General features: G+C 39.8%; 1 protein-coding gene across 2 annotated transcripts in view; it reads right to left on the bottom strand.

The window, feature by feature from the left end:
• Window positions 1-27,501, bottom strand: part of HERC3 (HECT and RLD domain containing E3 ubiquitin protein ligase 3) — a 112,511-nt gene extending 85,010 nt beyond the window's left edge. Inside the window, exons 1-3 of one of the 2 annotated variants that reach the window (XM_090266295.1) lie at window positions 27,403-27,501; window positions 25,008-25,069; window positions 15,932-16,186 (exon numbers count right to left, since the gene is read on the bottom strand). In XM_090266295.1, coding sequence (XP_090122421.1) covers window positions 15,932-16,157 — 226 coding nt within the window. In that variant the 5' untranslated portion in view covers window positions 16,158-16,186; window positions 25,008-25,069; window positions 27,403-27,501. Of the gene's footprint in view, window positions 1-15,931; window positions 16,187-25,007; window positions 25,070-26,985; window positions 27,260-27,402 lie in introns of those variants that run through there. The other variant, XM_090266296.1, reaches the window with a different exon arrangement.
• Window positions 27,502-27,635: the final 134 nt, after the last annotated feature.

Raw genomic sequence — 27,635 nt, 5'->3', positions numbered from 1 at the left:
AAAGTCCACAAACCATCTTTTTTCTACTTGGAAAAATAAAAATAAAAAGATAAAGATAAAAACAAAGGGACAGCTCTCCCACGAATGTTCAATAAAAAGTATGTTTAACCTTCCTTTACAGTTAAGTGCTAGATACCTGGAGGCAAGCAGGACCTCCAAGCAGCATTTAAGCTATCTTAGCATATCAAACACTTACTTGTTTAGTCCTATGTAGGACTGCCCACATTTAAGCAATCATTAAACTAAATCTTTCCAACTAAACAATCAGAAAAGAAGACCAGTTTTGACAGTTCAGAGTACAATTTCTCAGTTCAGGGACAGGTGACTTAATTGGACCTTAATGTTCATATATTGAACCCAAAAATGAAAAATGTTCCTGAGAATATTTTCTTCTCAAAGCCATAAATCTAAATTTACCATGCATGCTCTGGGCCGCAAGAAGCCACACGCACCAACTAAGTGAACCAGAACACGCAGAGGGCTGTCATAGGCAATGGAAGGGAAGAGGGATTTGTGTTTCTGAGTCATTAGCTCTCCACTAGTCAGAATAAAATCAGCTACAGTGATTCAGTTATTTTCAGGAACTCAGAATTGCCAACCATGGCATAATCTGATACCTTAAAAGGATTTAATAGAGAAAGACTGTAAATTAGGAAACCATCTGACGGCTCTGGTAGAGGGAATCCTAAAAGCAGAAGGGACCTCTGTGGTAGAGCACAGCGGTATATAACTTTCTATAGTTAAATGCCTAAATCCTCCAGCTGATAACTCAAGGCCCCTCCAAGGATACTGAAATCTTAATCCTCAGGCACAAAACACTAACAGTCCCTCAAAGGTCAGCTCACATGTCACCACAGATGCTTTGTCCTTCACAGAGCTTTCCTCTTCTGTGCAATGACAAGACCAAAGTGCCTACTCAGGTACCTACAAGAACTAGCATGTAAACTACAAGAAGATTGACTCACGTTAAAGAAATGCTAGAAAACACCTGTTGGATATAAAATCTTTAATATCAAAATGCAAACATCAGGCATTAAGATGTCTCAAATGACTGCCAAAGAAATCACAGACATTAAAATGCTATGATTCATATTAAAGGAGGAGTAAACAAACTGGTTATTTCAAAACCACTGGAGGAGTTCATGGATATTTCAAAGCACCATCATCCTTTACAGGGGGAATGGAGTAGAATGGAGAAACTAAAGCATTTAAAAAAAAACACATGAATCAGAAGTGACAGAACCAAGACAGGTCCATTTAGAAAATAAACTAGTATGTGTTAGATCTACTAATATAAATAAACATTGTTTAAAAAAACCATTTCCCCCACTTCTGTATGTTTACCACATGAGGCTTCCTCCCGTAGGCATGCTCCTTTACTACATTTCCAGCCCTGATCCATCTCTGGATAATGGGGGTTGGGGCTGAAAGTTCTAATCTTCTAATCGTTGCTTGGCCCTTTTGGTGACCAGTCCCTATCCACAAGCCCACCCAGTCACTTCATTAGAACAAAAGATGCTCCTAATGTTCTTATCACTTAGGAATTTACAAGGTTTTTAGAAGCCCTGTGTCAGAAATGGGGTCAAACACCAAATATTAGAACAAGAGACACTCATAGGCTCTTATTACTTAGGAAATTATAAGGGTTTTTAGGAACTCTATGAGAGGAACTAGGAGCAGAGACATTTTTTTTTTCTATTATCTCATAACCATTTAATCTTTTCCAGAATAAAAGCCTACCTCTCCCAATTTTTACCACAAACTACACTTCACCACTAACACTATTCTACCTCTTTAGAGTTCAAATATTTAACTTCGGCCTCCTTGGCCAAAATCCATGGACTGACCCAAAAGAAAACAAAAAGCTCTCTATACTAAGTCACAAAATACACACTAGAAGCTGACATGTTTTAATTGGGCAGTCACAACAGAATACTTGCTACTCCACTTCTTTTCAAAGCGGCTGTGTAAAAGTCTCTGTTTTTGATTGACCATATAAACTGTAGTAAATGTAAAAATTATCTTTGATTAAATCAAAAGTTTATTAGCTGTTAGGTAAAAATGAAGAAAGGACCAAAAAATTGAAGTTATGATATGAATCCTATCTATAACTCCTAACAAAGTAAATAGTAGACAACTAATGTTAGTATACTACCCATCAGTAAAAACCTTAAAGCAGGCATTTTGACAATATTCCATAAGCTTTAGAATTTTGCATGGTCTTTGATACAATAGTTAAATTGCTACAAATACATCCTAAAGAAATACTGTATATTACATTGCTATTAACAGGGAAAAAAATAAATAAATTGGGACTATATGCTGTAAGTTGAAATATGCAGCCTTTATAAAAGCTAATGTATTAATAGATCAGTATAAACATGATCATCATAAAAAAAATATCCATGAGGTATTAATAAGAAATGAAGGTTATAAAAAAGTATTATGATATGACCTCATATTAAAAATCATATTGATTTTTTTAAAAAATACTGGAAGGATATATTTCTAAACAATAACAATGATTTTTTGTTGTTTTCAGGGTGGTAAAATTATGCTCTCAGTAATTGACCGAACAAGTAACCATAAAATCAGTTAGATATATACTGATAAAATATATAGAAGATCTGAACAACACTACCAACCAACCTGACCTAATTGAATATATAAAACATTCCACCCATCAACCACAAAATGCACATTATTTTCAATGGCAGACAGAGAGCATTCACCAAGATAGACCATATTCTGGGCCACAAACCAAATCCGAATAAATTTAAGGGGTATGAAATCATACAAAATTTGTACTCTGACCACATGGTAGTAAACTAGAAATAATTAACTAAAAAATATCAGTAAAATACCCATATATTTGAATATTAAACTACACACTTCTAATAACCCATGGGTCAAAGTAAAAAATCATGAGAAATTATTACAAAGTATTATGAACTGAATAAAAATAAAAGCACATCCAACTAAAATTTACAGAATACAACTAAAGGGATGCTTAAATGGAAATTTTTAGTATAAAATGCTTATTAGCATAAAAGCAAAGCAGCAAATCAGTGATTAAAAATCTCACACTGAGAAACGAGAAAAATGTTTACGGCTGTTCCTCTCACTGCTTGGAGCCTTGGTGAGTAGGAATTCGGTCCATCACATATATAAGCTGACTTGTCGTCATCAGAATACCATGGAGATGGGCTGGCTGTTCATTAGTGCCTTCTGATTTTTGCAGTCAAACAATTATCTTTCTTTAAAAAATGTACTCAATTGCCCTGGCCAGGTGGCTCAGTTGGTTGGAGTGTTGTCTCATACAACAAAAGGTTGCGGGTTCGATCCCTGATCAGGGCACATACCTAGTTGTGGGTTCAATCCCCAGTCAGGGCACTTAGGGGAGGCAACCGATCAATATTTCTCTCTCACATCTCTCGCTCTCATAAATAAACATATCCTCAAGTGATGATTTAAAAAAAGAAAAAAATAAGTTAAGCTCTTTAAAAACAATGGTCAGGATGGTAAATTTTATGCCATGTGTATTTTACCACAATTTTAAAAAGCCTACTACATTGATTCTGAACTTGCTATATACATGGAGCACCCACTATATCCATAATAACAAAATAGCCAACATTTACTGACTGCTTCCTGTGTACCGGGAATTGTTTGAACTGCTATATATATGTTACATATCATTTAATCCCCACAACAACTATATGAGGTAGGCACTCATAAATAGATCTTCATTTTTAAAGAATATCTCAGGCTTTAATGCTCTCCTATAAGAATATAAAAAGGTGCAACCACTTTGGAAAATAGCTGGCAGTTTTTCAAAACACACTTTACTCTATGACGCAACAATTCCACTTCTAGGTATACACCTAAGAGAAATAAAAATACATATCCACACAAAAACTTGTGCACAAATGCCCACAGTAGCATTATTCATAATAGCCTAGAAGTGGGAACAACTCAAAAATCCATCAACTGATAAACTATAAACAAAATGTGATACGCACACACACACACACACACACACACACACACACGATGGAATATTATTTGGCAATAAAAAGGAACAAAATACTGACACAACATAGATGAACCTTGAAAACATTACGCTAAGTAAAAATAAGTCAGTCACAAAAGACCTCATATTGTGTGATTCCATTTACATAAAATGTCCCAAATAGGTAAATATATAGATTAGTTGTTGCCTAGGGATAGGGGTTAGAGGATGGGGGGAAAATGACTGAATGACTGCTAATGGTTATGGAGCTTCTTTAGAGGGTGATGCAAATGTACTAAAACTAATTAGAGTGATGACTGCATAATTGTGAGTATGCTAAAAACCTTGAACTGTACATCTTAAGTAGGTAAATGACAATATCTCAATAAAGCTATTATTAAACAACAAAGATGTCTCAAGGTGGAAGATGGGTACAAACTGGAGTCAGGAGGCTGTCATGGCAATACAAGTGCAGTTAGCTACAACAGATGGAATCCTATGGCTTCTCGTTCTGTAATACAGGTTTAGGATTACAAATAAACACCATGCATATTTTTTCGAGTTTTTTAAATGTAATTTTATTGCTTTTATTTCTTACAAATGCAAGAATTCCATATCAATTCAATGCTTCTGATATATTCATTCATTATACATTTTTTTATTGTATTTATTTCTATTACCATTTATCCCCCTAAAACTCCCTTCCCTCCCCCCGATAATCGCCATCCTGATGTCCATGTCCAAGGGTCCTTTTTCCTTTTTGCTCAATCCCTCCAACCCCTGCCCTCCCCTGCTTAGCTGTCAACCAGCTCTCTATCTATGAGTCTGTCCCCATTTCCCTTGTTAGTTCAGTTTGTTCATTAGATTCCACATATGAATGAAATCATATGGTACTTGTCTTTCTCTGAGTGCCTTATTTCACTTAGCATAATGTTCTCCAGGTCCATCCATACTGTTGCAAAGGGTAAACTTTTCTTCTTTTCTATAGCTGAGTAGTATTCCATTGTGTAAATGTCCCATAGTTGTTTCATCCACTCACCTACTGATGGGCACTTGGGCTGCTTCCATAACTTGGTGAATGTAAATAATGCTACAATAAATATAGGGTGCTTATGTCCTTTCAAATTAGTATTTTGGATTCCTTCGGATATATTCCCAGAAGTAGGATCACTAGGTCAAAAGGCAGATCCATTTTTAATTTTTTGAGGTATCCCCAGGCTGTACCAATCTGCATTCCCATCAACAGTGCAAAAAAGTTCCCCTTTCTCCACATCCTTGACAGCATTTGTTGTTTGTTGGTTTATTGATATTAGCCATGCTGACAGATGTCAGATGGTATCTCACTGTGGTTTTAATTTACATTTCTCTGATAATTAGTGATGCTGAGCATGTTTTCATATGTCCACTGGCCAATTGTACGTCCTCTTTGGAAAAGTGTCTATTCAAGGTTCTAAAAACATTCACCTATTTTTCCTATTAATTTTGTAGGTTTTATTTTCACATTTATGTCTTTCATACATTTGTAAGTTACTTTTGAACATGGAGTGTGCTAGAAAGTCTAAGTCTATTTCCAGGTGAACAGCCAATTAAATGGACTCTATTTATTAAGGAAACCGTCTTCGCCCACTGACATGCCCTATTAGCATATGCCTGACTCACCTGGGCAGCTATGTAATCTTGACCAGAAATAAATTCTGCATAAAAGCTTAAGAAAAGTCAACGTGTCCCAGTACTTTATATAAATATGCAAATTACGCAGAGCAAAATTCAGAGTCAAGAATGCATTAAGGGGAGGAGAGCAACAGTCTAAGTGAAAGAAGACCAAAGTATAGCTTCTTCTTGACTTGTGGGTCTGGCCTTGCCATGATGGTCAGTCCAAAACAAGGGACAGAGACTAGCCACACAAACTACAACAGAAAGGAGTCATTTATCTTAAAGTCTTTGGCTCCCTTCAGTCTTTCTAGTCAGAGAGCTTTCACTGGTTCATTTCATCCATATGCACTACAGCCTGAAGGTCTTTGGCTGGGCACTCAATCCTCAGTCCTATAAAGTTCTCCAAACAGCTCTGTTTAGCTGGAACACAGCCAAAGTAAATAATTCATTTAAACTGAACAAACTTGAAACAGTGGTTTTCTGACCCAAAATATCTAAATCAAGGCAGTTAAATGGTAATCTATAAAGTAATATAAGGGATGGCAGTGAAATTTGCTTTTTCCTTAAGCTCATAATATGATAAGAAAAAGAAATTCTGTAGTTCCAGTGGCCCTGCCCATCTCTGGGTGAAATGTACTAGCACCTTCCTGGCATTCAACCTATATCTGGTGATGTCCAAAGCAAGAGAGGAAGAAAGTGAGGGAGAGAGGTCGGGGAGAGGAGCAGAGGGGAGAAAGAAAAATATGGCTCATTGCTCTCCCGGCACTGGCCCACCCCTTCACACTTTTTTTTAATCCTCACCCAAGGATACGTTTCATTGATCTTAGAGAGAGAGGAAACAGGGGAAGGTAGGGAAGAGAGACATATCAATGTGAGAGAAACATTTATTAGTTGCCTCCCAAACGTGCTCCAACCAGGGTTCTAACCCGCAATCTTCTGGTACATGGGATGATACTCCAAACAAGTAAGCCACCTGGCCAGCGCCCCTTCCCACTCTTAATCACATTTTGTCAGTTTAGAAATATAAAAAGCAGCTATTTACAAAACCTAAGATGAATCCCCCTCCGTGTAAGAGGGTAGCAGATGTTTATGATAAATTAGAATAGTAAAAAAGACAGGAGACAGCAGCTAGTCGATCTGAATTATACCCTTGGTGGCCAATGGGAGAGCATGAAATAACCAGAATATACTATTCACCACTAATGTCACTATATTGTAAATACTAAAGGCATTCATCAAAGCTTTTCTGCTTCAAAAGCTACTCTCAGTGAAGAATAAAGAACAGAAAGATGGGTAAAGCGTAGGCTAACACACATAAAGACAGCACAGAAAACTTCCAACCTCTTATTCACGACTAGCTGGTTTGAGGTATCCCTATCATACGCTACTTCCAGTAAATAAAAACACTCCACAATCACTGCAGCCTTCTTTCCTTCATATGAAGGGGAAAGCGCATGTCATGTGTGCCTCATGGTGAGCTCAGCATGACTGCTATCGCCATTTTTCCTCTCTCCCTTCTCTCCTAGTTCCCAACATTCTTGCTTCCAATTGGGCCTGGAGACCAGCATTGCCTCCACCTCCTTGGTGAAAACCTGGGGACTCGCTGCGTAAGGACATGATGGTCCCCGCCTTCCTGCGCTCTCTATTTTGACTTTGTGCCCAAATAGCCTCTGAGTACTATATAGGCCGGCAGAAGGCAGACCTTGCTACCTCAATCAGTACAATCTGCTGAACCACGATGAGCACTGTTCATACAGCACTAGGCCAATTCCAAATCAATAAATGAAAGATTCCTTTCTTATAATAAAGAGTGCAAATTGGCCACTGAACTATCTGAAGTGGGAAACAGGTTTTTAAGTTTTAAAGACCCTCTTCAAGCTCTCATTAATTTTACTTTGAAACAGAGGGGCAGGGGAGGGTAGCCTTACAACTCTCTTCCTAGTAGTATCAACAACTAACTCTCCCCAAAAGTTAGCAGGCTCAGATGCTATTGTGACTAGATCTCATGGAAAGTTCTCAGACACTCTCAGATTTTAATGAGGTAAATCATACTCCTTTTGAGAGTCTCTGACTCTGCTGCAAATGTTTCCATTTCAATAGCTGACAGAGTAGCGAAGGAGAAAAATATCACCAGGGAGAAAATAAAATCTTCAATACAGCAAGCTGATTCTGGCATCCAAAAAGCACAGCACTTGGGGAATATGAGCATGCTTTAAATGGAGCCCAGAAAAATCTTACAACTATATTAGTGGTCAAGAGAATTGGCAGGAAGAATATATCCCCACCTCACTACAAAATTCCACTCCTGTCCATCCACCACTACCTTATACATAACTCATAAGCACACATGCTGCAAAAAACTTAAAAGTCTCCTATCACTGAAAGGTATCTGTATCAATCATATTAATAAACATAAACAGATATTCGCATTCCCCTGGAAGTATACTTATTGCTGGGAAAAGGTGTGGCAGTAGGAATGAGAGGTATCATAAAGGGTGGGTACTTAAGAGTCTGCTTCGTTTCTTGATTTCAACTACAATAGTTTGACAGTTAAATGAGGGGTAGGGGAAGGACTACTAATAATGACTGACTGACTCATGGAACAAGTGATACCACTTGTTAAAGACAATGTTCTCAGGCAATGCTCCTGATTTCTGCAGTCTTTCTAAAAACGGGTAAAACTGCCCTGGCTGGTGTGGCTCAGTGGACTGAGTGCCAACCTATGAACAAAAAGGTCACTGTTCGATTCCCAGTCAGGACACATGCCTGGGTTGCGGGCCAGGTCCCCAGCTGAGGGCACACAAGAGGTGAGAGGAACCAATCAATGGCTCTGTCCTACATTGATGTTTCTCTCCCTCTCTCTGAAAATAGATAAAATCTTTTTAAAAAATGGGTAAAACTAATAATAGAGTTTACTGACGTTGAGGAATCTACTACAGCTCCCTTGGAGAAGTTCTACTGCATGACACCAAATCCACTCTTAGCTCTGTGAAGCCTGATACATGGCAATTTTTACCATTCAAGTCACTCTTTTATTCTCTGTCCTTAAAATTCAGCAATTTTTTAGATGTGGATCACTCTGATCTTTGTTTACCTAACCCAAGCCATCCCCCAAGCTCATAAAGACCATGGCAAAGTAAAAAAACAATAAGACCTATGAGACACTCTAATTATTTAACATTCCTATACCATGAACCTTCCACATTGCACTTAACACTAAGATACAAAAATGAATAAGAAACTAAATCTTAAGAAATATACAATTTCACATCATATTATCATAAATTCTAGAGAAAGTCATTGCCTCATAATAACAGCCATTAATTTTATTGTAAAAGTATATGTGAAGGTGTTGAATTCATAAAAGAAAATATAGATCATAATATGGAACAATAGTAAGACTCCATGATTCTACCTTAAGGTGCCAAAGACCCAAATTTGCACACGATATGAAATCGGTCTTGTGGAAGACACTATGCGTTGCTTACCCATTAGCCATTGCCATGTCTTCCTTGCACCAGAATCCTCAGAAATGCCAGGCCTCTCCCCAAACCTAGGAGATGAGGAACTGTCTGGGACTCCAGAAGTCCTCCCTCTCCTTCAGCCACAATTCCCACTGGTTTTTAAAGCCAGAAGTTATAAAAAGACTTCTCTTCCTGGTACTAGAACTGTGAGCTAGCGGGCTTGGTGTGGGGCTGGGATACCTCACTCCTCAGGGGGACCCTCCAGAGCCAAGATATCCCTCCCTGATTTTTATCCAACACATGTAGATGGGGGACCAGCCCGTCCAGTGTCCCCACCCTTCCTACCAGTCTCAATGTGGCTTCTTCTTTAAATCCTTATTTGTAGGATTTCCATTCAGCTAGATTTCAGTGGTTAGTAATGATGGCTGTTTTGTAGTTTAGTTGTAATTTGACATGGTTGTGAGAGGATGCGAGCACTGCATTTACCTATGGCACCACCTTGACCAGAAGTCTCACCTAATGCATTTAAAGATGAATTGTGTCCTGTAACTTTAATCAAAGTACCTAGATCATATTTGGTATTTTACCAGTAAATTGAAGAATGCAGTCTTCTTTTCCGTTTCTAAGGACTGAGTGTTAAACAAACAAACAAACAAACAAAAAAACAGCTTGAGAATAAAATACTCTTGAGCCTCCTTGACCAGCCTGAGGTTAAAAAGATGTCTGTGGACATAATTCTAGGATTGTTAAAACCAAACTCTCTGTTAGTACCTATGTAAAACTCAAACTCAATTCCCTTTCCTTTTCTCCTTTATATATAGCTAGGATAATAATACTGACCTATTTCACAGGACTATCATGAGGATTAATCAGCTTAAAAGTGCTAAGCACATCAAGATTAAGAAAGGTTATAATATGTACATGTAGTTAACCACTTTTACAATTAACAAATGTGTCACCATACAAACCACTGTATTAATTCAAGTACTGCAAATTTTTTAAAGTTACAAGTAACACCTCATATTAAAGATGTTCATTATTAAGTATATATTTCCTAAAACATTCAAATATCTTTAAAGAAAGTAGGCTGAGTACCATGGGAAAAATTACTTATAATTTTTGATTAAGTACACCAGAAAATAAAGTTATTAAATGACATTTGCTCCTGATCCCTAGGCCTCTGCACCAGAAAGCTGTCTACTCAGCTATCGAAAAAGTTAACACATCTCACCAGGTTTGATTACTACTATTATCATCATCATCAGAGAGGGTGTACAGCCTCCCAGACCACCTGCCACTCCTGAGGAAGGGATGGGGCCCCTAACAAGCATAGTGTTGAGATCTGAACATTTGCTATGGCACCTTCTGCCTTTCATATCAGAGTTATGCCCATGGAAACATGCACTTCAATAATAGGAAGTCATTACAGAATTTCTTCTATTTCCTTTCAGCTCAGTCAGTTTGCTTTTCAGCAAAAACTGATAAACAGAACAGAGTTATTGAGTCCTTCAGATGCAGGAGAGCAAACTGATAAGCAAATTCAAAGTGTTACTTCTACCAGGGTTAGCAGCAACCACAGCTCTGGGAATTAAGGTTTTGAGATGTTCTGCTTTATAAAACTCATTTATCAAACAGTAGGGTTGTTACATATGGTGATAGGAATTATGGAAATGCTTACGCTGAATACAAAATGTGAACTGGATTAAATTACCTGCAAGAAAGAAAGTAACTAACTCAGGAGAAAGTAAAAGGAACGAATGATAGATATGAATCCAACAGAGTTGCACAGAAATGTTAGTCTGCTTATAAATTTTTACCCTTGGGATTTGTGTAAAAAGGTTTCCTGGTATGTCTATGAAAAATCTTAAGAATTTTAACACAGTAAATTAGATTAAACTAAATAATTGCACCTAACACAGTTTTTGTCTATTGAATATAGGAAGAAACGTTAGAGGAGGTTTATAATAATTCAGACAGCCCTATAACACAATTATTAGTTTATGCTAATCCCAAAATGGGAAATCAGAGTAAACACTGGGAAAGGAAAACTGCCCATTTAGCCAAAGTGCAGTGTTGACAATGTGGCTGGGTGAGAAAAAGAGAAGTACAGCAAACTGAGGAAAAATTTTCAGTTTTTCTCTATGGGCAACCAGTTCCTATTTTAGTCTAATAAAATATTTTAAGATTTGCTTTAAGCTCAATTACAGATTAAACACTTAGTCATCACTTAGAAAAAATTCATGTTTTGTTCACTTGGTTTATTAAAAGAGGAAGGGCATACAAGTCTTCCTATAATGCAGCTCTGTAACTGTATGTCTTCAGAATTATGAGATGAATTCATGAGCAAAAACATGAGGAGGTTAAGAATAATCATAAAATATCCTAATCACTGAAACTATCCCTGATTGGGGAAAAGGGGGAGGATGTGGATAAGGTTAATATCACAACATAAGGGAGAGAAGAATGGAGAGAAAAGTCATAAGGGAGAAGAATATGCAAAACAATTGCAACCTAACACTTAAAAAAAAAAAAAAAAAAAAAAAAAAGGCTGGACATTGAGTTTAGATGGAGCTTTGGCATTCGGCCCATGAGAAAGGTTTCTGGGAATCACAGGTTTCTTTGCCCTTGGCCAAAGCACAAAGAGAATGAGTCACGGACACACCTAAGCTAGAACCCTAGACTGCCTGACACAATGGAAAAACATATGAGCCTGCATAACCAGGAGTTTCTTCAGTCTTGGATGTGTCCTTGAAATGCCCTCTCCTCACCACACAGGGATGCTGGGCACACACAGGCAGTACTAAAGAGAGAAAGCAGAGTCCAAGGAAAGCACAGTGGCCTCAGGAGCAACAAAAGCAATTTGGAAACTATTAGATGTTCTTAACGATTAAAAAAAAGAAGGAATCTGTGCTTTGTATGTATCACTACTCTGTCACAGCTACAGGATGCCTCCAAAGGAAAAATAAAAAGGAATTGACATGTCTCACAACTGCGCCAGCCAGAGACAAAGTATAAAATACAGCATAAACTGATACGTTAGATTTGGCAGGACAGACTCAGGGTACATTTTCAAACAGAAGAATCTTGTCCTGGTACATTGCCTGTATCACCACCTTCTACCTTTCCTTCCACTCACTCTTTTTAATCCTTCATACTACAAATTTCTTTGGTCTGGGCAATGATGTCTACTTGAAATCTCAGACTTGCCCACTGTCTCTAGAAACATGTTCTCTGGGGAGGTGGCCTCCTACCAAGTTCCCTCACCAGATACCACAGGGGTTACCTGGGGGTAGCATTTGGGTGGGCCAGGGCCAGCACAGGCTTCCTGAAACAGGGTCTGTCTGTTACCGACTTCCCTCCCTATCTAGAAGCTCCCCAGGTCTCAGTTCTCAATAAACACATATACAAAACAAGCACATTCTCTTTTCCCACTCATTATAAATAAACCCAAATGGTATCCAGATTTAGAACACACCTACCGATGAAAAAGTTAAAAGAGAGGGAGGTGCCCACCCTCATAATCTTTCCATTCAGAGGCACTATTCCACAGTTGCTATGGAGTTTATAATTAAGACAAGCTTAACCAACAACATATACTTCTGGAACCTTATTTATTCCAAATTCAGGTTATAAGTATCAGCTGGATTCCAAGGTTGACTCTAAAAGCCTTCTTGATAGAACTCTAGTTCAAGTCTCTTGCCATCACTCAGCCTTGGCTACAGAGAGCACTGGCCTGACCCAACATACAGGCAGGAGCCCAGTGGCTGCACCTCGCTCCCAGGGGCCGACAAACCACCCACGAAGCTCTGTCGGCAGGCTCCACTGGTGGAATGTCAGAGTGCACCCAATGTATTGACCACGGTGCCTTCCACAGAGCTTTGCCATTGCAGGACTACACGGACTTTGTTTCCTTTCTCACCTGCCACCTCAAGCTGAACCTTCTCACCCCATGTTCTAAGACAACAGTGCACAATGAGGCATCCCGAGTAACCAGCTCTGCTGGGATGCTGCTTGACAGAAGGCACAATCACAGAGAACACAAACAGGAGGGCATCCTCCGCAGGCTACAGGCAGCTTTGTTTAATCTTCTTTATCATCTGAATCTACTTCAAGAGCTACACACTAGAACAGGAGCCTCCTCCTGTTACAGGAAAGGGATTGAGCCCTGGCTGGTGTGGCTCAGCTGTTTGGAGCGTCATCCCATACACCAAAACGTCCCAGGTTCAATCCTGGTCAGGGCACACACCTAGGTTGCTGATTTGGTCCCTGGTCGGGGCACATACAGACAGTAACCAATCCATGTTTCTCTCTGTCTCTCTCCCCCTTCCTCTCTCTCTAAAATCAATGAAAAAATAATCTTCTCAGGTGAAGGATAAAGGGGCAGAAGCATTGGAGGCTCTGAAAATACAGAATCAGAGCGGTAATGCCTCCACTAGGATTTTCTGACTCCAGAGATCACCCTAACCATGTTGTCTCTGCAGGAGTAATGGAAAGATCTCCTCCTGGTTCCCAAATTACTCCCATTCAGAGGCTGGCCAGGGTGAAGGCAAGTCCTTCAGGGTCCATTGGTGTGAAGTAGGCCTAAAGAATCTCTAAGTCCTGGTGGAATGTAGACCTTTCCCCCAAAAAGAGCATGATGTTGGGCTGTGACAGGCCACTGGCCCCTCTGTAAACATTAGTTGTTAGACATTGGCTCTCACTGGGGGACACAAAGCTAGAGGAGGAGCTTAATGTAAGGCACAAGTGAGTTTTAACAGAAGGAGAGGAAAGACCACCTTGGTTTTTAATCTCTTCTAATATAAAAACCATTTTTAAAAATGAAAAACCTTCCTGCCACCTCTATACTAGTTCTATATTATACTTTTGTATTATATTAATTGGTAAAAGACACTGAATAGAATTTACTAGCTCAATTTATGAATTGGTGGCACCGTTAATTGAACTTCTATTTTAGTGAAAAACACGATCTACTTATATTTGAGAACCTAAAGTCTCAGATGCGTTGTACATACAAAGGTGTATATATGGACCATGCTACAAACCACTTCCTTGAAATCCCAAGAGTCCAAGAGTCCAGAGCCCCTGATTAGAACACTGGGTGCTGCTGCAGGTGAGCAGCCTGGTGGAGTATGTCAGGCAGGGTTCCCATGAGGGAACCTGGAGGCAAAGAATGGGGAAAATGCCCACAAATCATACTTCACATACTTCATAATTCTACTTAAGACCAGTCCTGCAGCCCTTTATCCAACAGTCAACATAAAAAGTGATGGTAAGTTAGGCCCTGGCTGCTGTGGCTCAGTGGATTGAGCGTTGGCCTGCGAATCAAGTGTCGCTGGTTTGATTCCCAGTCAGGGCACATGACTAGGTTGCATGTCAGGTCCCCAGTTGGGGGCGCAAGTGAGAGGCAACCACACAGGGATGTTTCTCTCCCTCTCTTTCTCCTTTCCCCTCTCTCTAAAAATAAATAAATAAACAAATAAATAAATAAGTTATAAAAAATATTGATGATAAGTTAACAGACGTTTGGGCAGGGGGACTATAGAATGCAGCCACTTGCTATGGGAGGAAATAAATGTGAGGAAAGAGAGAGACAGTGTCACAAAAAATTAGCTCATCCTGACACCAAAATGACTTGCCTGAATAAACACAAAAGACTAAAATCATCTAGGAAAAAAAAAAATAGCAAGATTGTTCTTAATGAAGCTTTGGTATCTTGATTTGATTTGGATTAAATAAAAAGTCAGTAAGTAACAAAAAAATGGCACATGCCCATGCTAGTATAACAAATACAGCATGGTCACAATTCAGAACCCCATCTTATCATTTCTCAACAAAAGGCAACTCATTTAAATACCATCACCACTACTCCAAATATAGCTAAAACCCAAGACTAAGAAAGTAACTCACAGACAGATCTACACTACATATACATATACTGAAGGTCAAACTTAGATCCTTTAGACAGAAAAAGTGGAAGGAAAAAGAACTAAAACCAATGGACTTTTAATACTCACAGCACCTGCTATCCATAAATGAAAGACCCTAAAACTGAAGGAATCTAATCAAGCTCCTACCTTTGCAGCTTCTCCTCTCTCACTACCGTCCATCAACAGTCTCCACAACATTCCCTGAACAAGGATTGCACCGTCACACCCACGCCTTTGTTTATCACTGGGTATACTCAGGTGTGTGCAATAAGCTTGGTGTTCCTACCAGATTCATAAACATACATACACACTTGCTGAAGTCCTGCTCCAGCTTAACCCCCACCCCCGCCCCAGCAGTTTCTTCAATTTAACCTCACACATCCTTCCCCACGGGTTCCCTGGAGTCAAGTCATCACTATCTCATTCACTTCTACTCACAACACCAGGCACAGTGCTTAGCCCAAAATGCTTAACAAAAGCATGTTGCAGAAATAAATGAATACACAGGCCTTTAGGAGGAAAAATTAAGGGGAAGTGCTTCTGATATTGATTGTATGAGGATTACCTACTCACAAAACAATCACAATGTCTTAGCTTTCAATTACAGGCGAAAAATCCATTTCTCTAACTCTGACTAGTCAACTTTTCTCTGCTGGTAACTGACATGACACATGTTATCTAGTAAGATGGAAAAGGAAAAGTCTGGTTTTCCATCAAAAGGCTTGAATCAAGACACAAAATACCCAGACAGAAGGGGACCCTGCACTGTTCAAAGAGCCTCCCTGAAAAATAAACACATGCTAAGAGTCTTCCTCCAGCCTGTCCCCAGTCTCAGCCCTTCTCACCAGTGACCAAGGCAGACAAGGTGCACTCACCTGGCTTGTTTCCTTCCCTCTCGTGGCCCAGCTGCCCTTTGGTGTTCAAACCGCACGTGTAAACCTCCCCATCCTCCAGCAGGAACACGGAGTGGTTTCCTCCACAGGCTACTTCCTTGACGCTTCTGTCTGATATAAATCCACATACCTGTGGCTCGGCCACAATCCCTTGCAGGTTAGTGCTGATCCCAGGTTGGCCCAGAGACCAATATCCCCAACATAACATTGTTCTTATCCTTCAGGGACTCATGTAGCCTAGAAAAGAATTTTGTAATAAAAGGTTTTAAAAAATAGGTCAGAGGAAATCACATTGAGTAATAAATGTAATCAATTATTTAAAAATAACCCCTCAATATTCTTCAGATGCCTTTCATCTCCAGAGAATATGTATTAATATTTTGAAAGTAGTTACATTATATAACAATAACACTATTTTTGTGTTTCAGAAACAGTTTAAAAAACATTTCTAAACAAATTTAGTTCATGTACGTGAAGTGTGAACACAGACAGAATGGGGTTTTCAGATCACTGATGAGGAACTCTGAGTACAGGTGACTTGTTCAAATAGTCTTTGCAACCATACAGAAATAACAGTTTTGAAATTACCCTCATGACTTCACCTTGTCCTTTACTGCTGAACTCTTCAAGTTTTCTATTTATTTAATTTTTTAAAAATTTTGAGCTCCTTTAGGTGGTCTATTGTTACCTTGGATAGTAATTCACCACTCAAAACAAAAATGAGAAATGGAAAAAAAAAAGGTTACTTCTCTGCCATTTCATCTTACACATCCTTCTGGATCCAAGACAAGCTTCATTTCCCACCCAACAGCTTTTGGAGATCATTCCAGCCACAGGTACCCTGCATCCCTCTGATATGCTGACTAAACTGCCCCGATTAAAGACTTTTTCTGTATCTTATAACTTAACTCCTCGCCAGATTTTAATTGCTTAAACAGGGACCACAGTATAACAAACACCTCTTCAATCCAGCAAATACTCTATCAACTTACAGCTGATTGATTACTGCTGACTCCTGCCCAAAATGTTGCTACTTTAAAAAATTCATGCTTCCCCTTCATACAAAGACGAAATTTGATATCTCTGTCAGTTCACACCCCCTCGGATGGATATAATCAAAAAGGACAGATAATAACAAGTGTTGGTGAGGATGCGGAGTAAGTGGAGCCCTCCTACATTACTGCTGAGAATGTAAAATAGCACAGGTGCTTTGGAAAACAGTCTGGCAGTTCCTAAAAAGGCTCAACATAGAGCTATCATATGATCCAGCAATTTCACTGCAAGGTATATATCCAAGAGCACTGCAAACTGATAAATACCATCTCGTTTCACTTACATGTGAGTCTAAAACAAAATAAACAAACAACCTCGCAGACACAGAAAATAAACTGACAGTCCTTAGATGGGAGGGATGTTGGGGGAATAGGCAAAAAGGGTCAAAGGGATTAAGAAGTACAAATTTCCAGTTATAAAAAGGCACAGGGATATGCACAATAGGGAATATAGTCAATAATATTTTAATAACTATGTTTGGTGCCAGGTGGATACTAGACTTAATGGGGTGATCACTTTGTAAGTTATTTAAATGTCTAACTACTATACTGTAAACCTGAAATTAATTTAATATTGTATGTCAACTATAATTGAAAAATAAATTTTAGAAAATTTAAATAGAGCCCTGACTGATGTGGCTCAGTGGGATAGGCATTGCATTACAAATCGAGAGGTCGCCAGTTCAATTCCCAGTCAGGGCACATGCCTGGGTTGCAAGCCAGATTCCATGTTAGGGGCATGGAAGAGGCAACCAATTGATGTTTCTCTGGCACATTGGTGTTTCTCTCCCTCTCTCTCTCCCTCCCTCCCCCTCTCTCTAAAAATAAATAAATAAAATCTTTTTAAAAATAAATTTAAATAGAAAAAAAAAGAGAACTGAAACATACATCCACAAAAAAACTTGTACATAAATGTTCATAGCAGTACTATTCACTATTCATATTACCTAAAAGTGGAAATAACCTAAATGTCCACCAACTGATGAAGGTATAAGCAAAATGTGGTGCTGCAATACAATGGAACATTATTTAGCTCCTTATGGTAATGCTATCTGATTTACTCTGAACTCTTTCAGCAAAGGCATAAAAAATAAGATAAAATAAAATAAAATAATAAATCTCAATTTGCTGTCTTAACCAGAAAGTTATGCTTAAGATTTTTTTATTTCCCTGTCTAGACTCTAGAACTGAAGAAGGAGAAGGAGGGGTGGGGGGGTGGGAGGAGAAAAAGAAGAAGAAGAAGAAGAAGAAGAAGGGGAGGGGAGTAGGAAGGGGAAGAGGAAGAGAAGAAAATTAAGCTTCAATGTTATTCTTTGAGTTAACTGCAAAGGGACAGGAGTAAAATGAAAACAAGGCAGGGGGAGGATGTTAGAGGAAGATATACACATTTTAAAAGACCAGCAAGATCATGTAATCTTTTCATAACTTTATTTTCCCAATTGGCTAAATTGCTGTATCCACACTAATGTCTTCCTTAATTTTTAATGTTTCATGACTTTGTCTTCTCTCTATCGTTATATAAGCAATATCATAGCACTTACTATACAACAGTCACTGTGCCAATAAACATTTTACATCATCTCACTTCATATTCACATCAACCCTGTTCTGTAAATACTGTTTTAACCTCATTTTCAGATAAAGCAAGGCACAGAGAGATTAGGAGCATGCCTAAGGTCACACAGCCATGAGAAGCGAGAACCAGGCTATGAATCAAGGCCTGATGCCCACGTCCACACTTATCCACAGTGGGCTACAATGCCACCCAAGTAGATTTACTGGGTTGGCCAAAAAGTCTGTTACCTTTTCTCCTAGGACAGTTCTAGTAGTGCTTAGCCGTCTTTAACTTCATTCGAAACAATTCTGTTAGATTGTATTGTGACAGCTGTCATATCAGTGTGCATTAAAAAAAAATCAGAATTGGTAAATTTTTGTGCAGCCATTTTAATATTGAAGATGGAAAAAAATACATAACATTTCTGGCATATTATATTATCTCAAGACAGGTAAAAATGCAACTGAAACACAAAAAAAGATTTGTGCAGTGTATGGAAAAGGTGCTGTGACTGATTGAAGGTGACGAAAGTGGTTTGCAAAGTTCCTTGGTACTATTGACATTTTGGTCAAATAATTTTTGCTGTGGGGGCTGTCTTATGTATTTGGGAGATGTTTAGCAGCACCCCTGACCTCTGCCCGCTAGAAGCCAATAGTGGGAGATAGCCATCATACTCAAAATATCCAAATCAATGAAGTTATTGGTGAAAATAAAAATTGTGTTTTTTACTTTACAGAAAATACTAAATGGTCTTTTTGGCCAACCCAATATGTGTCACCTACAGGAACACACACACACACACACACACACACACACACAAATACTTACGGAATGACTAAATTGTAGTCTGTATACAGTTAAGGATGTCCTGGAAACTTGAAAATCAAGTTGCCCTCTAAGAGCGAAACTAGTCAGAATTAAGAGATAATGGAGGAGATTAGGCAGCTGTAGCATTAAGCCATCTCCTTAACCATCGAAGTACAACATGTCTAAAAATATGGTGTCAAAAAGCTGTGATTCTATGTCTACACAAAAATCTATAAACAATGCTCAAAGCAGCTTTATTCATAGTAACAAAAATGTCCATCAAGAAGCATGATAAACAGACTGTGGTATATTTATACAACGGAATATTACTCATCAATAAAAAGGGAGGAGGGAGAGGGAGAGGCCATGACTGAATGCACTTAATGTAACAGAAAGTTACAACTCACTGTGGCAGCAACCTTTCCCAAGAATAAAGGTTAGTTTTTAAAAATAGGAGACTTGACTTGGGGTAATAAACACACAATACAATATACAGAAGATGTATTATAGAATTGTACACCTGAAACATACAATTTTATTAACCAATGTCACCCCAATAAATTTAAGTAAAAATAAACGAATTTAAAGTTACTCAAGGGTGGTATCAATTGCTTGTTTGTCTAACATCTCTCCCCAAGTGCCTTGTTGTCTTGTAACAAACTATCCTCTCCTGCACAGGGGCGAGCATGACTCTGGCCAAAACAACCAGAGAACGCTACCCCTTAGCCATACACATGACCCACACCAAGCAGTAGGGAACACCACTCTTAAGCCCCTGTGGTTGGTGCAGGACTAGATTTACACTTCTAACTGAGCCAGAGGCTGGACCCATTAAGTTCAATGGAGCTCTGATGAAAGAATGCCTTTTGCTTCTGAAGAATAAGTGAGGCTACCGGAAGTTACCATCCCGGCCACATGGAGGATTCAAAGATAAGAGACAGAAAGAGTCCCAGTGATGCTGACTGAGCCTTGGACCCCCTCTTGCTTTGTATCAGCACCACGATCCTCACTCTTCCTAAGTGCATATGTTCTTCATTATCTACAATCCCATGCTTGCGTATCTGCCTACTTACTAAAATTTATTTGTAACCCCAAAATGAATGCTTGAAGCATTTTTGCCATCATGCCCAGATATGTACAAAGAGGTGAAAATTTGAATCACCCTATGCACATGTTCCCAGCTTAAGCTGTAGAAGATGATACTCTGCCTTCTTGTTTCACCTCTCAAAAGCGGTCTTTTTGCAATCTTTTTAACGTCACGTTTTTTACGTTTTTATATTTTTTGTTGGTAGTTCTGCTGTTTAAAATGATCCCCAACCATAGAGCTAAAGGACTACAATTAGTCATTATTAAATACACTCAACCACTTGCCTTGCTTAGATTCCATGATTAATAAGCATCCTTATATAACTTGTTTTCCAAGGCAGATCCTACTCTGGGGAAAGAACACCATGACCAGCGGGCCAAAGCATACCAAGCTTCTTGGAATTTCTACTTCTCATGATTAATTCAGTATCCTGGATCTATGAGCTTCTTGAAAGTTTGTTTAGCATGAGTCAGTCCTTGAGCATCAGCTACACTCTGAGTGCTTTGGACAACTGCAAGCACTGAGTAAGCAACCTGAGGTATATGGTCTCATCGTTAATTGACTCATAGAAACCATTTATTAAAAAAGACAAATAGGACTATTGTTCAAATCCTTCCCACCCGAGGTTAGTAATGGAATCTTCAAGCAGTCAAATAAAAATTACTAGGAGAAGTAACTAAATGGCAACTACAAATAAGCTGTGCCTATGAATGAATTATTAACCCTAATAGAAAATCTGATCTAGGTCATCATGATGCTTTGCCAAAACTATAGCAGGAAGCACAAAAATCATCTACCTTTCAGGATAGACGTTCAGTGCATTGAAGAGAAACCAGCTTTCTCTTAAAAGTACACTCTGGTGGAACTCCCACACTTAGTAGTTAATGGTGTCTATGAATTTAAAGATCCAGTTTCAGCCATGTTCTTCACCACTTGGCATTTGATATCCCAGCTCCTCTCACCCATTTTTTTTATTCACTGTCTCTCTTTTGCTTCTAGAGAAGTAGAATCTTCTATCATGAAAGGCGCTACAGAGAATCAAGGACTACACTCTGGCTCAGCATTTACACTAGGCACCTTGACTGTTGCAGGCCAACTCAGTCCCAGCCCTTCCATTTCCTGCCTCTTATTTCCCCATCACAAAACAAGAGGAAGACAGATGTTCTGTCCCCTCAATGTCACATCTGGCACTTTTACTGGTCCTTCTCATCTATTTTTGGTAAAAGATTCAGGATAATCTTAATAGGGCTTAAGGGTCAAAAGAACTGAGTTCAAGCCCTGAATTAACCACATGCTAGCAGTGAAACCCTGGGGAAAATATTTAACCATTCTAAAGCGGAAAAAAGAGTGACAGGATTGTGAGGATTAATGTAACAATGCATGTAAAGAGAATTTAACATGGCACCTGGCACACAGTACAAGTGACCATTAAACATCAGCTGCTGCAGGCACTGTTACTCGTACTTCCAGTGCTGTTCTCTGAGACCTCAGCAACCAGACCAGTTCCCAAAAGAGGCTGTGGGCGGGGTGTGACCCCTTTCTCCTGTGGTGCGCACTAGCTATGTTCCGCCAAACCTGCACTACAGCAAACCAGCACTACCACCATCTGCCGTAACCGTCGTGAAGGGGATTCGAGGCTGCTAGGACAGTCTTTTTGCATGTTTTTTTCCTTTAAATTCTGGAGAGAGCAAGAGGGTCTATAAATCTCACTTGATCAGTTCTAGTGAAATGAGTGCAAAAGGCAAGCTGCAATTCCTAAACTGCGCTTTAAGAAAAAGACTATGCACACAGTGACCTAAAATCTGATTCCTGTTCCTTTGTTTCAAAGTGAGTGAACCCTAAATAACACTCAGGCAGGACTTTTAATCTCATTTATAATAGGGAAAAGCTTCCTTTCAAATAAGCTTAGAAGCCATTACCTAAATGGCATATGGGGAAAGGAGGGTCTTTCTCAACAGCAAGAAGAGGCGATGTCTAAAGCTCAGTCCTCGGCAGGCACTCCCCAAATTCAAGCTTTAAATAAATTTGGAACCAAAACTCCACACAGAATTAACTACAGTAACAAAGAAAATTCATTCTAATGGCATTATTGTCAAAAGTTGTACTACCATATGCAGAAATGGCACAGAAGGGAAAGAAGTTTTCCCCACTGTTTTCGCTCTCTCTTTCACTTCAGCTGGACCTTGTAACCAATCTAGGAAACATTCCAACCCCTCCTGTGATGATCCCTGAACAGGCAGCGCCTCCTTTGCTACATGGTGCAGTGCTTCACGAAACTCCACCATCTGCATAAGCCATAGACTGTTTTCAAAGGACACTTGACATAGACTAGGAAGAACTGAAAAGTCTGACAGTGCCAAGCCAACGATATAGAGCAACCAGGACTTTTCCACATAGCTGGCGGGAGTGTAAATTGGTATCACCCACTTTGGGGAAGAAGGGGCCATTATCTAGTGAAGATGAAAATGTGAATACCTCACAGCACAGTACTTTCACTCCTAGGCATATAGCCAGCACTGTCTAATTTATCAAGCATCTGTAATGCTGCACTCTGCTGAGAACTGGAGATACAATGAAGGGTAAAACCTGGAAACTGAGAATTTTCTGTAATGATGAAAATGTTACATGTGTGCACTGTCCAATACGGTAGCCACTGGTCACATGTGGCTCCTGAGCACTTGAAATGTGGCTAATGCAGCTGATGAACTGAAATTTTAATTTTATCTAATTTTAATGAAAGTAGTCACAAATGGCTATCTTACTGTACAATGCAGTAAGAAACTCAAGATTATATGCCCCAAGATATATGTATAATAATATTCATTTCAGGATTGTTTTAAACACATTAACAAAAACAACCCAAATGTCTATCCATAATAAAAAGAATAAACTGCAGCACAGAATACTGAAAAACAAATGAATTCTATCTACAAGCATCAGTGTAGCTAAATCTTAAAAACAGTGCTGGGGTTGGGTGGGAAGCCACAGAAATATTCAGAGTATGATGCATTCTTACAAAGTCCAAACACAAGGATAACAAGTATTTGGACATAAAAACATCAGTGACGATAAAGATATGAAAAAAGTAATTAAAATAAAACAAAAACAAAAATCAATACAAAGTAGAAGTAACGATTATGGGGACAGTAGAGAGGAGGGTACAATCTGGAAGGAGCACAGAGGGAGCTTCAGTAGCATAGGTGACGTTCTGCTTCTGGCCTTTTATTGTTCTTTCTTAGTGCATATATTAAATATATTATTTTATGCTTACAAATATTTCACAATGAAAGAAAACGAAAAGCATAGGATCACTGTTTCTTGCATCTCATCCAATGCCCCATCCATGCTCAGACTGGGTGTCTCTCTGTGGAGGGGACCAGGTTTTACTCATCTTTGTATCTCCCATTTTCAGCATAGTGCAGGAGCAGAGCAGATGCTTGCTAAATGCCTAATGAACTAAACCCCTATCTGAGAAAATCAGAACTCCCACAATCTAAGTTTGTCAACAGTTTTGTTTTCCAGGTAATGTTCAATATAAACATTCCCTATGCAGTGACAAAAAATTATTTCCTTCATTCTACGAAACACTCTCCCCTCACCACATTTTAGCAAATCTGAAAGTAGAATGCCTTTTACAATCGAAGCTGTCATTAAATAATGGTGTTTCTCAAGGCTAGAACTAAGTAATATAAGCACCGTGAAGAAAAGACCGAGCCTCATTTGTTCATTTCTCTATCCCTAGAGACTAGAATAGTGTCTGGCACATAGTAGGGGCTCAATAAACAGTTACTGAATAAAGAAAAAGTAATAGCTACTATTACTGCCTACTGTGTACCTAAGTCTACGCTAAAAACTTTACATAGATTATTTAATTTGTCCTTTACAATAACCTCAAGGCTTGGAAAGGTGAGGTCACTTGCCCAAGAATACGTAAATAAGTAGCTGAAACTAGAAACTAAGTGGCAAAGGCAGGATTCCAACTTATAAGTAACTAGAACCTATGTTAGCCAGAGTGGATGGGAAGCGTGAGTAAAGCAATCTCAACAGTTAGCCAGACTTTCCCCCATGTCTACTCTTAGAATAAAAATAGTTCACTTACTGGTTCACACACAGAAGCACATATCTCTGACACCAGCAAGTTTTATTTCTAAATGTATAACATATCTAAAAGGGACATAGTTATATCATCAAAGGGATCACCTTATAAAGGAGACCTTCAAAGTCCATTTAATCTAAATTCTAGGCAAGAGACTTACATTTGTAACCTCATTTTAATGGCAGCTGAGGCCTTTTAAGGCCAAGTAACCTTGGTTCTCGGAGAAGCAGTTAAAGAAGAGACTAGGTCTCCTACCTCAGGGGCTCACTTGGTTCTCTCCACTACATCACAGCAAAAGAAAGTCATTAATGATTTGTTAAGGTCCCTCTCTAAGCAGCTATACTAACCTGAGCTCTTTATATAGATTATCATGTTGAATCCTCGTATCAATTTTGTAAGTTAGATATTATCTCCATGTACAAGATGAGAAAACTGAGGTTCAGAGAAATTAAGTAACTCACCACAGGTCACACACTCGGCATTTGGACTAGAAGCCAGAATGGTTCCCCCTCACCTTACAGATCTGCAAATTACAGAAATAATAATTAACATCAGTACAGAGCTCTACAAAGTACCTTCATGTTACTGAAAACAAAATGAAAAGTAAACTTCTGAAAATAAGAATATCTTTAAATTATGCAAGCTTGACTATTCCCCAAATATTGTATCTCAAGACTTGAGTTTGGTTAAATGCAACAAGAACCTCTAACCAACTATGAGGATGTCACCTCTAAAAGTTAACTAGAGAGATAAATAGCACCTTTAAAATTCCTGGCATTTATATAAATACAAAAGTAAAAATGAAATTATTTTTAAATCTTCCATTCAGGTTAAAAAGAGAATTAAAAAATAATAATAATTGTTTTGTCTATTTTCCTCCATGCTTTCCATGTACCGCACACATTATAGCTTCTTTTGCCACAACTGGTTTTGAAGACTTCTCGTAGCTTTCCTTCCTCCCAACACCAACATCCTCTTTCATACAAAACAAGATGAAACTGAGAGGCACCTTCAGTCTCTCAAAAGAAAAAGTCCTACATCATAACTTTATTTCTATCTTATATAGAAAATCCCATTCACTTTGAAGGATACTACTTTTATTTCTGAAACTGACGCAAAACTATCTTGTATCTCTAGTAGGGATGTGACTTGATGGATTAAAAAATTTTTAATGATTATGCAAATCTTAAGAAATTTAAATCTGTTACTCAGAGTGAAATGCCATAACCAATGGTTCCAACAACACCATTTGGAACATTTTAGATAGTTCGTTTTTTAAAAAATAAAAACACAACTGCATACTGAACAAGTAAAATTGCATGTTATTCAGTTGTTTCTTTTGTGCCAAAAGAGTAGTTTTCCAAAGAGGTTTCAAACCTTTCTCCTTGATTTTTGAACATTTCTCCAGAAGGTTCCTAGCTCAATGTGGTCAACCACTGATGTGTAATTAAATCCATTTTACATTAAAGAGGGGTTAAATATATTACTCCCCTTTTCTGATTGATAATGCCATTTCCTTCCTCCAGGGTCAAGGAAAGTACAAAAAGAAAGCGGACAGTAATCTGCCTACTAATCTGCCTCTCTATCTACTCACTTCATTTAAAAAGGCTGTGAATCCTTATTTTATTTCACTTTTCTTTCTCCTCAGTCTGGAGTTAAAAATCAGCTCACTTGATGTTATCAAATCATCAGAAGGTTCTAGAAATAGCTTCCTATTTGTGGAAAGAGCCAGAAGACACAAAAATGCAATAGCTCTTGAATTCTCTTTCCTAAAGCATTCCGTGCACAAGGAACGTAAGCAAAATCCTGGAAGGCTTCGCTCTGAATTTAAGGTACTTCCTAGTAAGGCTGACTTAAAAGCTAAAGTAACCTGGGATCAAAAAACAGCCAGAAACAGTGAGCTACTAAAAGCAAAGTTCAAATAGTAATATTCCCGGGAACCCAAGGTGCGTACACACAGAATGAATGCACAGTGGCTTTAGGTGCTGTCTTTACCGCACTCTCTGGCTCAACTGTTTCAGAATTGCAGATGCTCTTTTCGATCAGTTGTCCTGGTTTACCCACTCCACATATTACAAGGGGTTCAAAGTGCCACCTGCCCCCAAAACGTCCTTCGTATGACAACCCCGCGCCCGTCCGCGTACTTACGTGCCCGCGAGCGCGCGCGCGCACGGACACACACACTCACACTCACACCCGCGCGCACGTGTCCACACGCACACCCTCGCCCCAGCTCCGCCCAGAAGGAGGACTCGGGCGAGACTGGCCGAGCAGAGCCTCCGCGAGGTGGGTGGTGCCGGACGCCACGGACCCACGAGCGCTGTCACCGGACGCTGAGCCCTGTGTCCTCAAAGCAAACTCCTCGCTGCTGCAGGGGTTCCCCCAAAGGCGGAGGCCTTCCTGGTTCCCATTTCGCCAGGGAGTGTCCGCGCTCCTCACCGCCAAGGTGTCTCCGGAGCCCCGGGATTTAAATGGGGACACGCGAGGAGGAAAGGGAGGATCCTCTTTTTTACTTTCCGCGTCGCAATTCCTCCTGGACTGCGAACAGCCGAGTCGGGGTGGGGGGCGCTCCCAGTCCTAAAGCTGCTTCCGGCCTTTCTGGGCGCAGGGGCTCATTTGATCAGAGGGCGAGCCCCGAGAACAGGGCGGCGCACGTGAGGTCGAAAGGCGCCCTGCAGGAACTGCAGACGCCCAGCCCCGACCTCCCCGCCCGCCGGGCCCCAGGTCGTGGGAAGCGCCCTGCAGCCACAGCTGCCCCTCCTGGAGCCGTGCGCTGACAGCCGTGTCCTGGGGAACGCGGCGGCTGCAGCGCAGCAGTGCCCTCCTCCCCGGAACCCTGGTCCCCGCCCCGCGAACCTTAGCGGGCGCCGAACCGCCGCTCGGGATTCCGACAGTGACAGCCCCTCTGGCCCGGCTTGGGGTTTCTCTGTTTTCGGCGTCACAATAATAAGGAAGTTTCCCCGCAAGCCTGCGGGTGGCGGAATGCGCCGGATGAATGACTTCCCACCGGACCAATGGGCGCCCTTCTGGGACGGGCCGCCACCAATGGCGGCCGCGGCTGAGCCGAAGGCGGGGCGGCGAGGTCCGAG

The sequence above is a fragment of the Furipterus horrens genome, unplaced genomic scaffold (genome assembly GCF_987537825.1).
Source record: "Furipterus horrens unplaced genomic scaffold, mFurHor1.1.pri manual_scaffold_2, whole genome shotgun sequence".
NCBI lineage: Eukaryota > Metazoa > Chordata > Mammalia > Chiroptera > Furipteridae > Furipterus > Furipterus horrens.
Note: the sequence above shows the minus strand (reverse complement) of the source record. Positions and strands in the feature narration are given on the sequence as shown.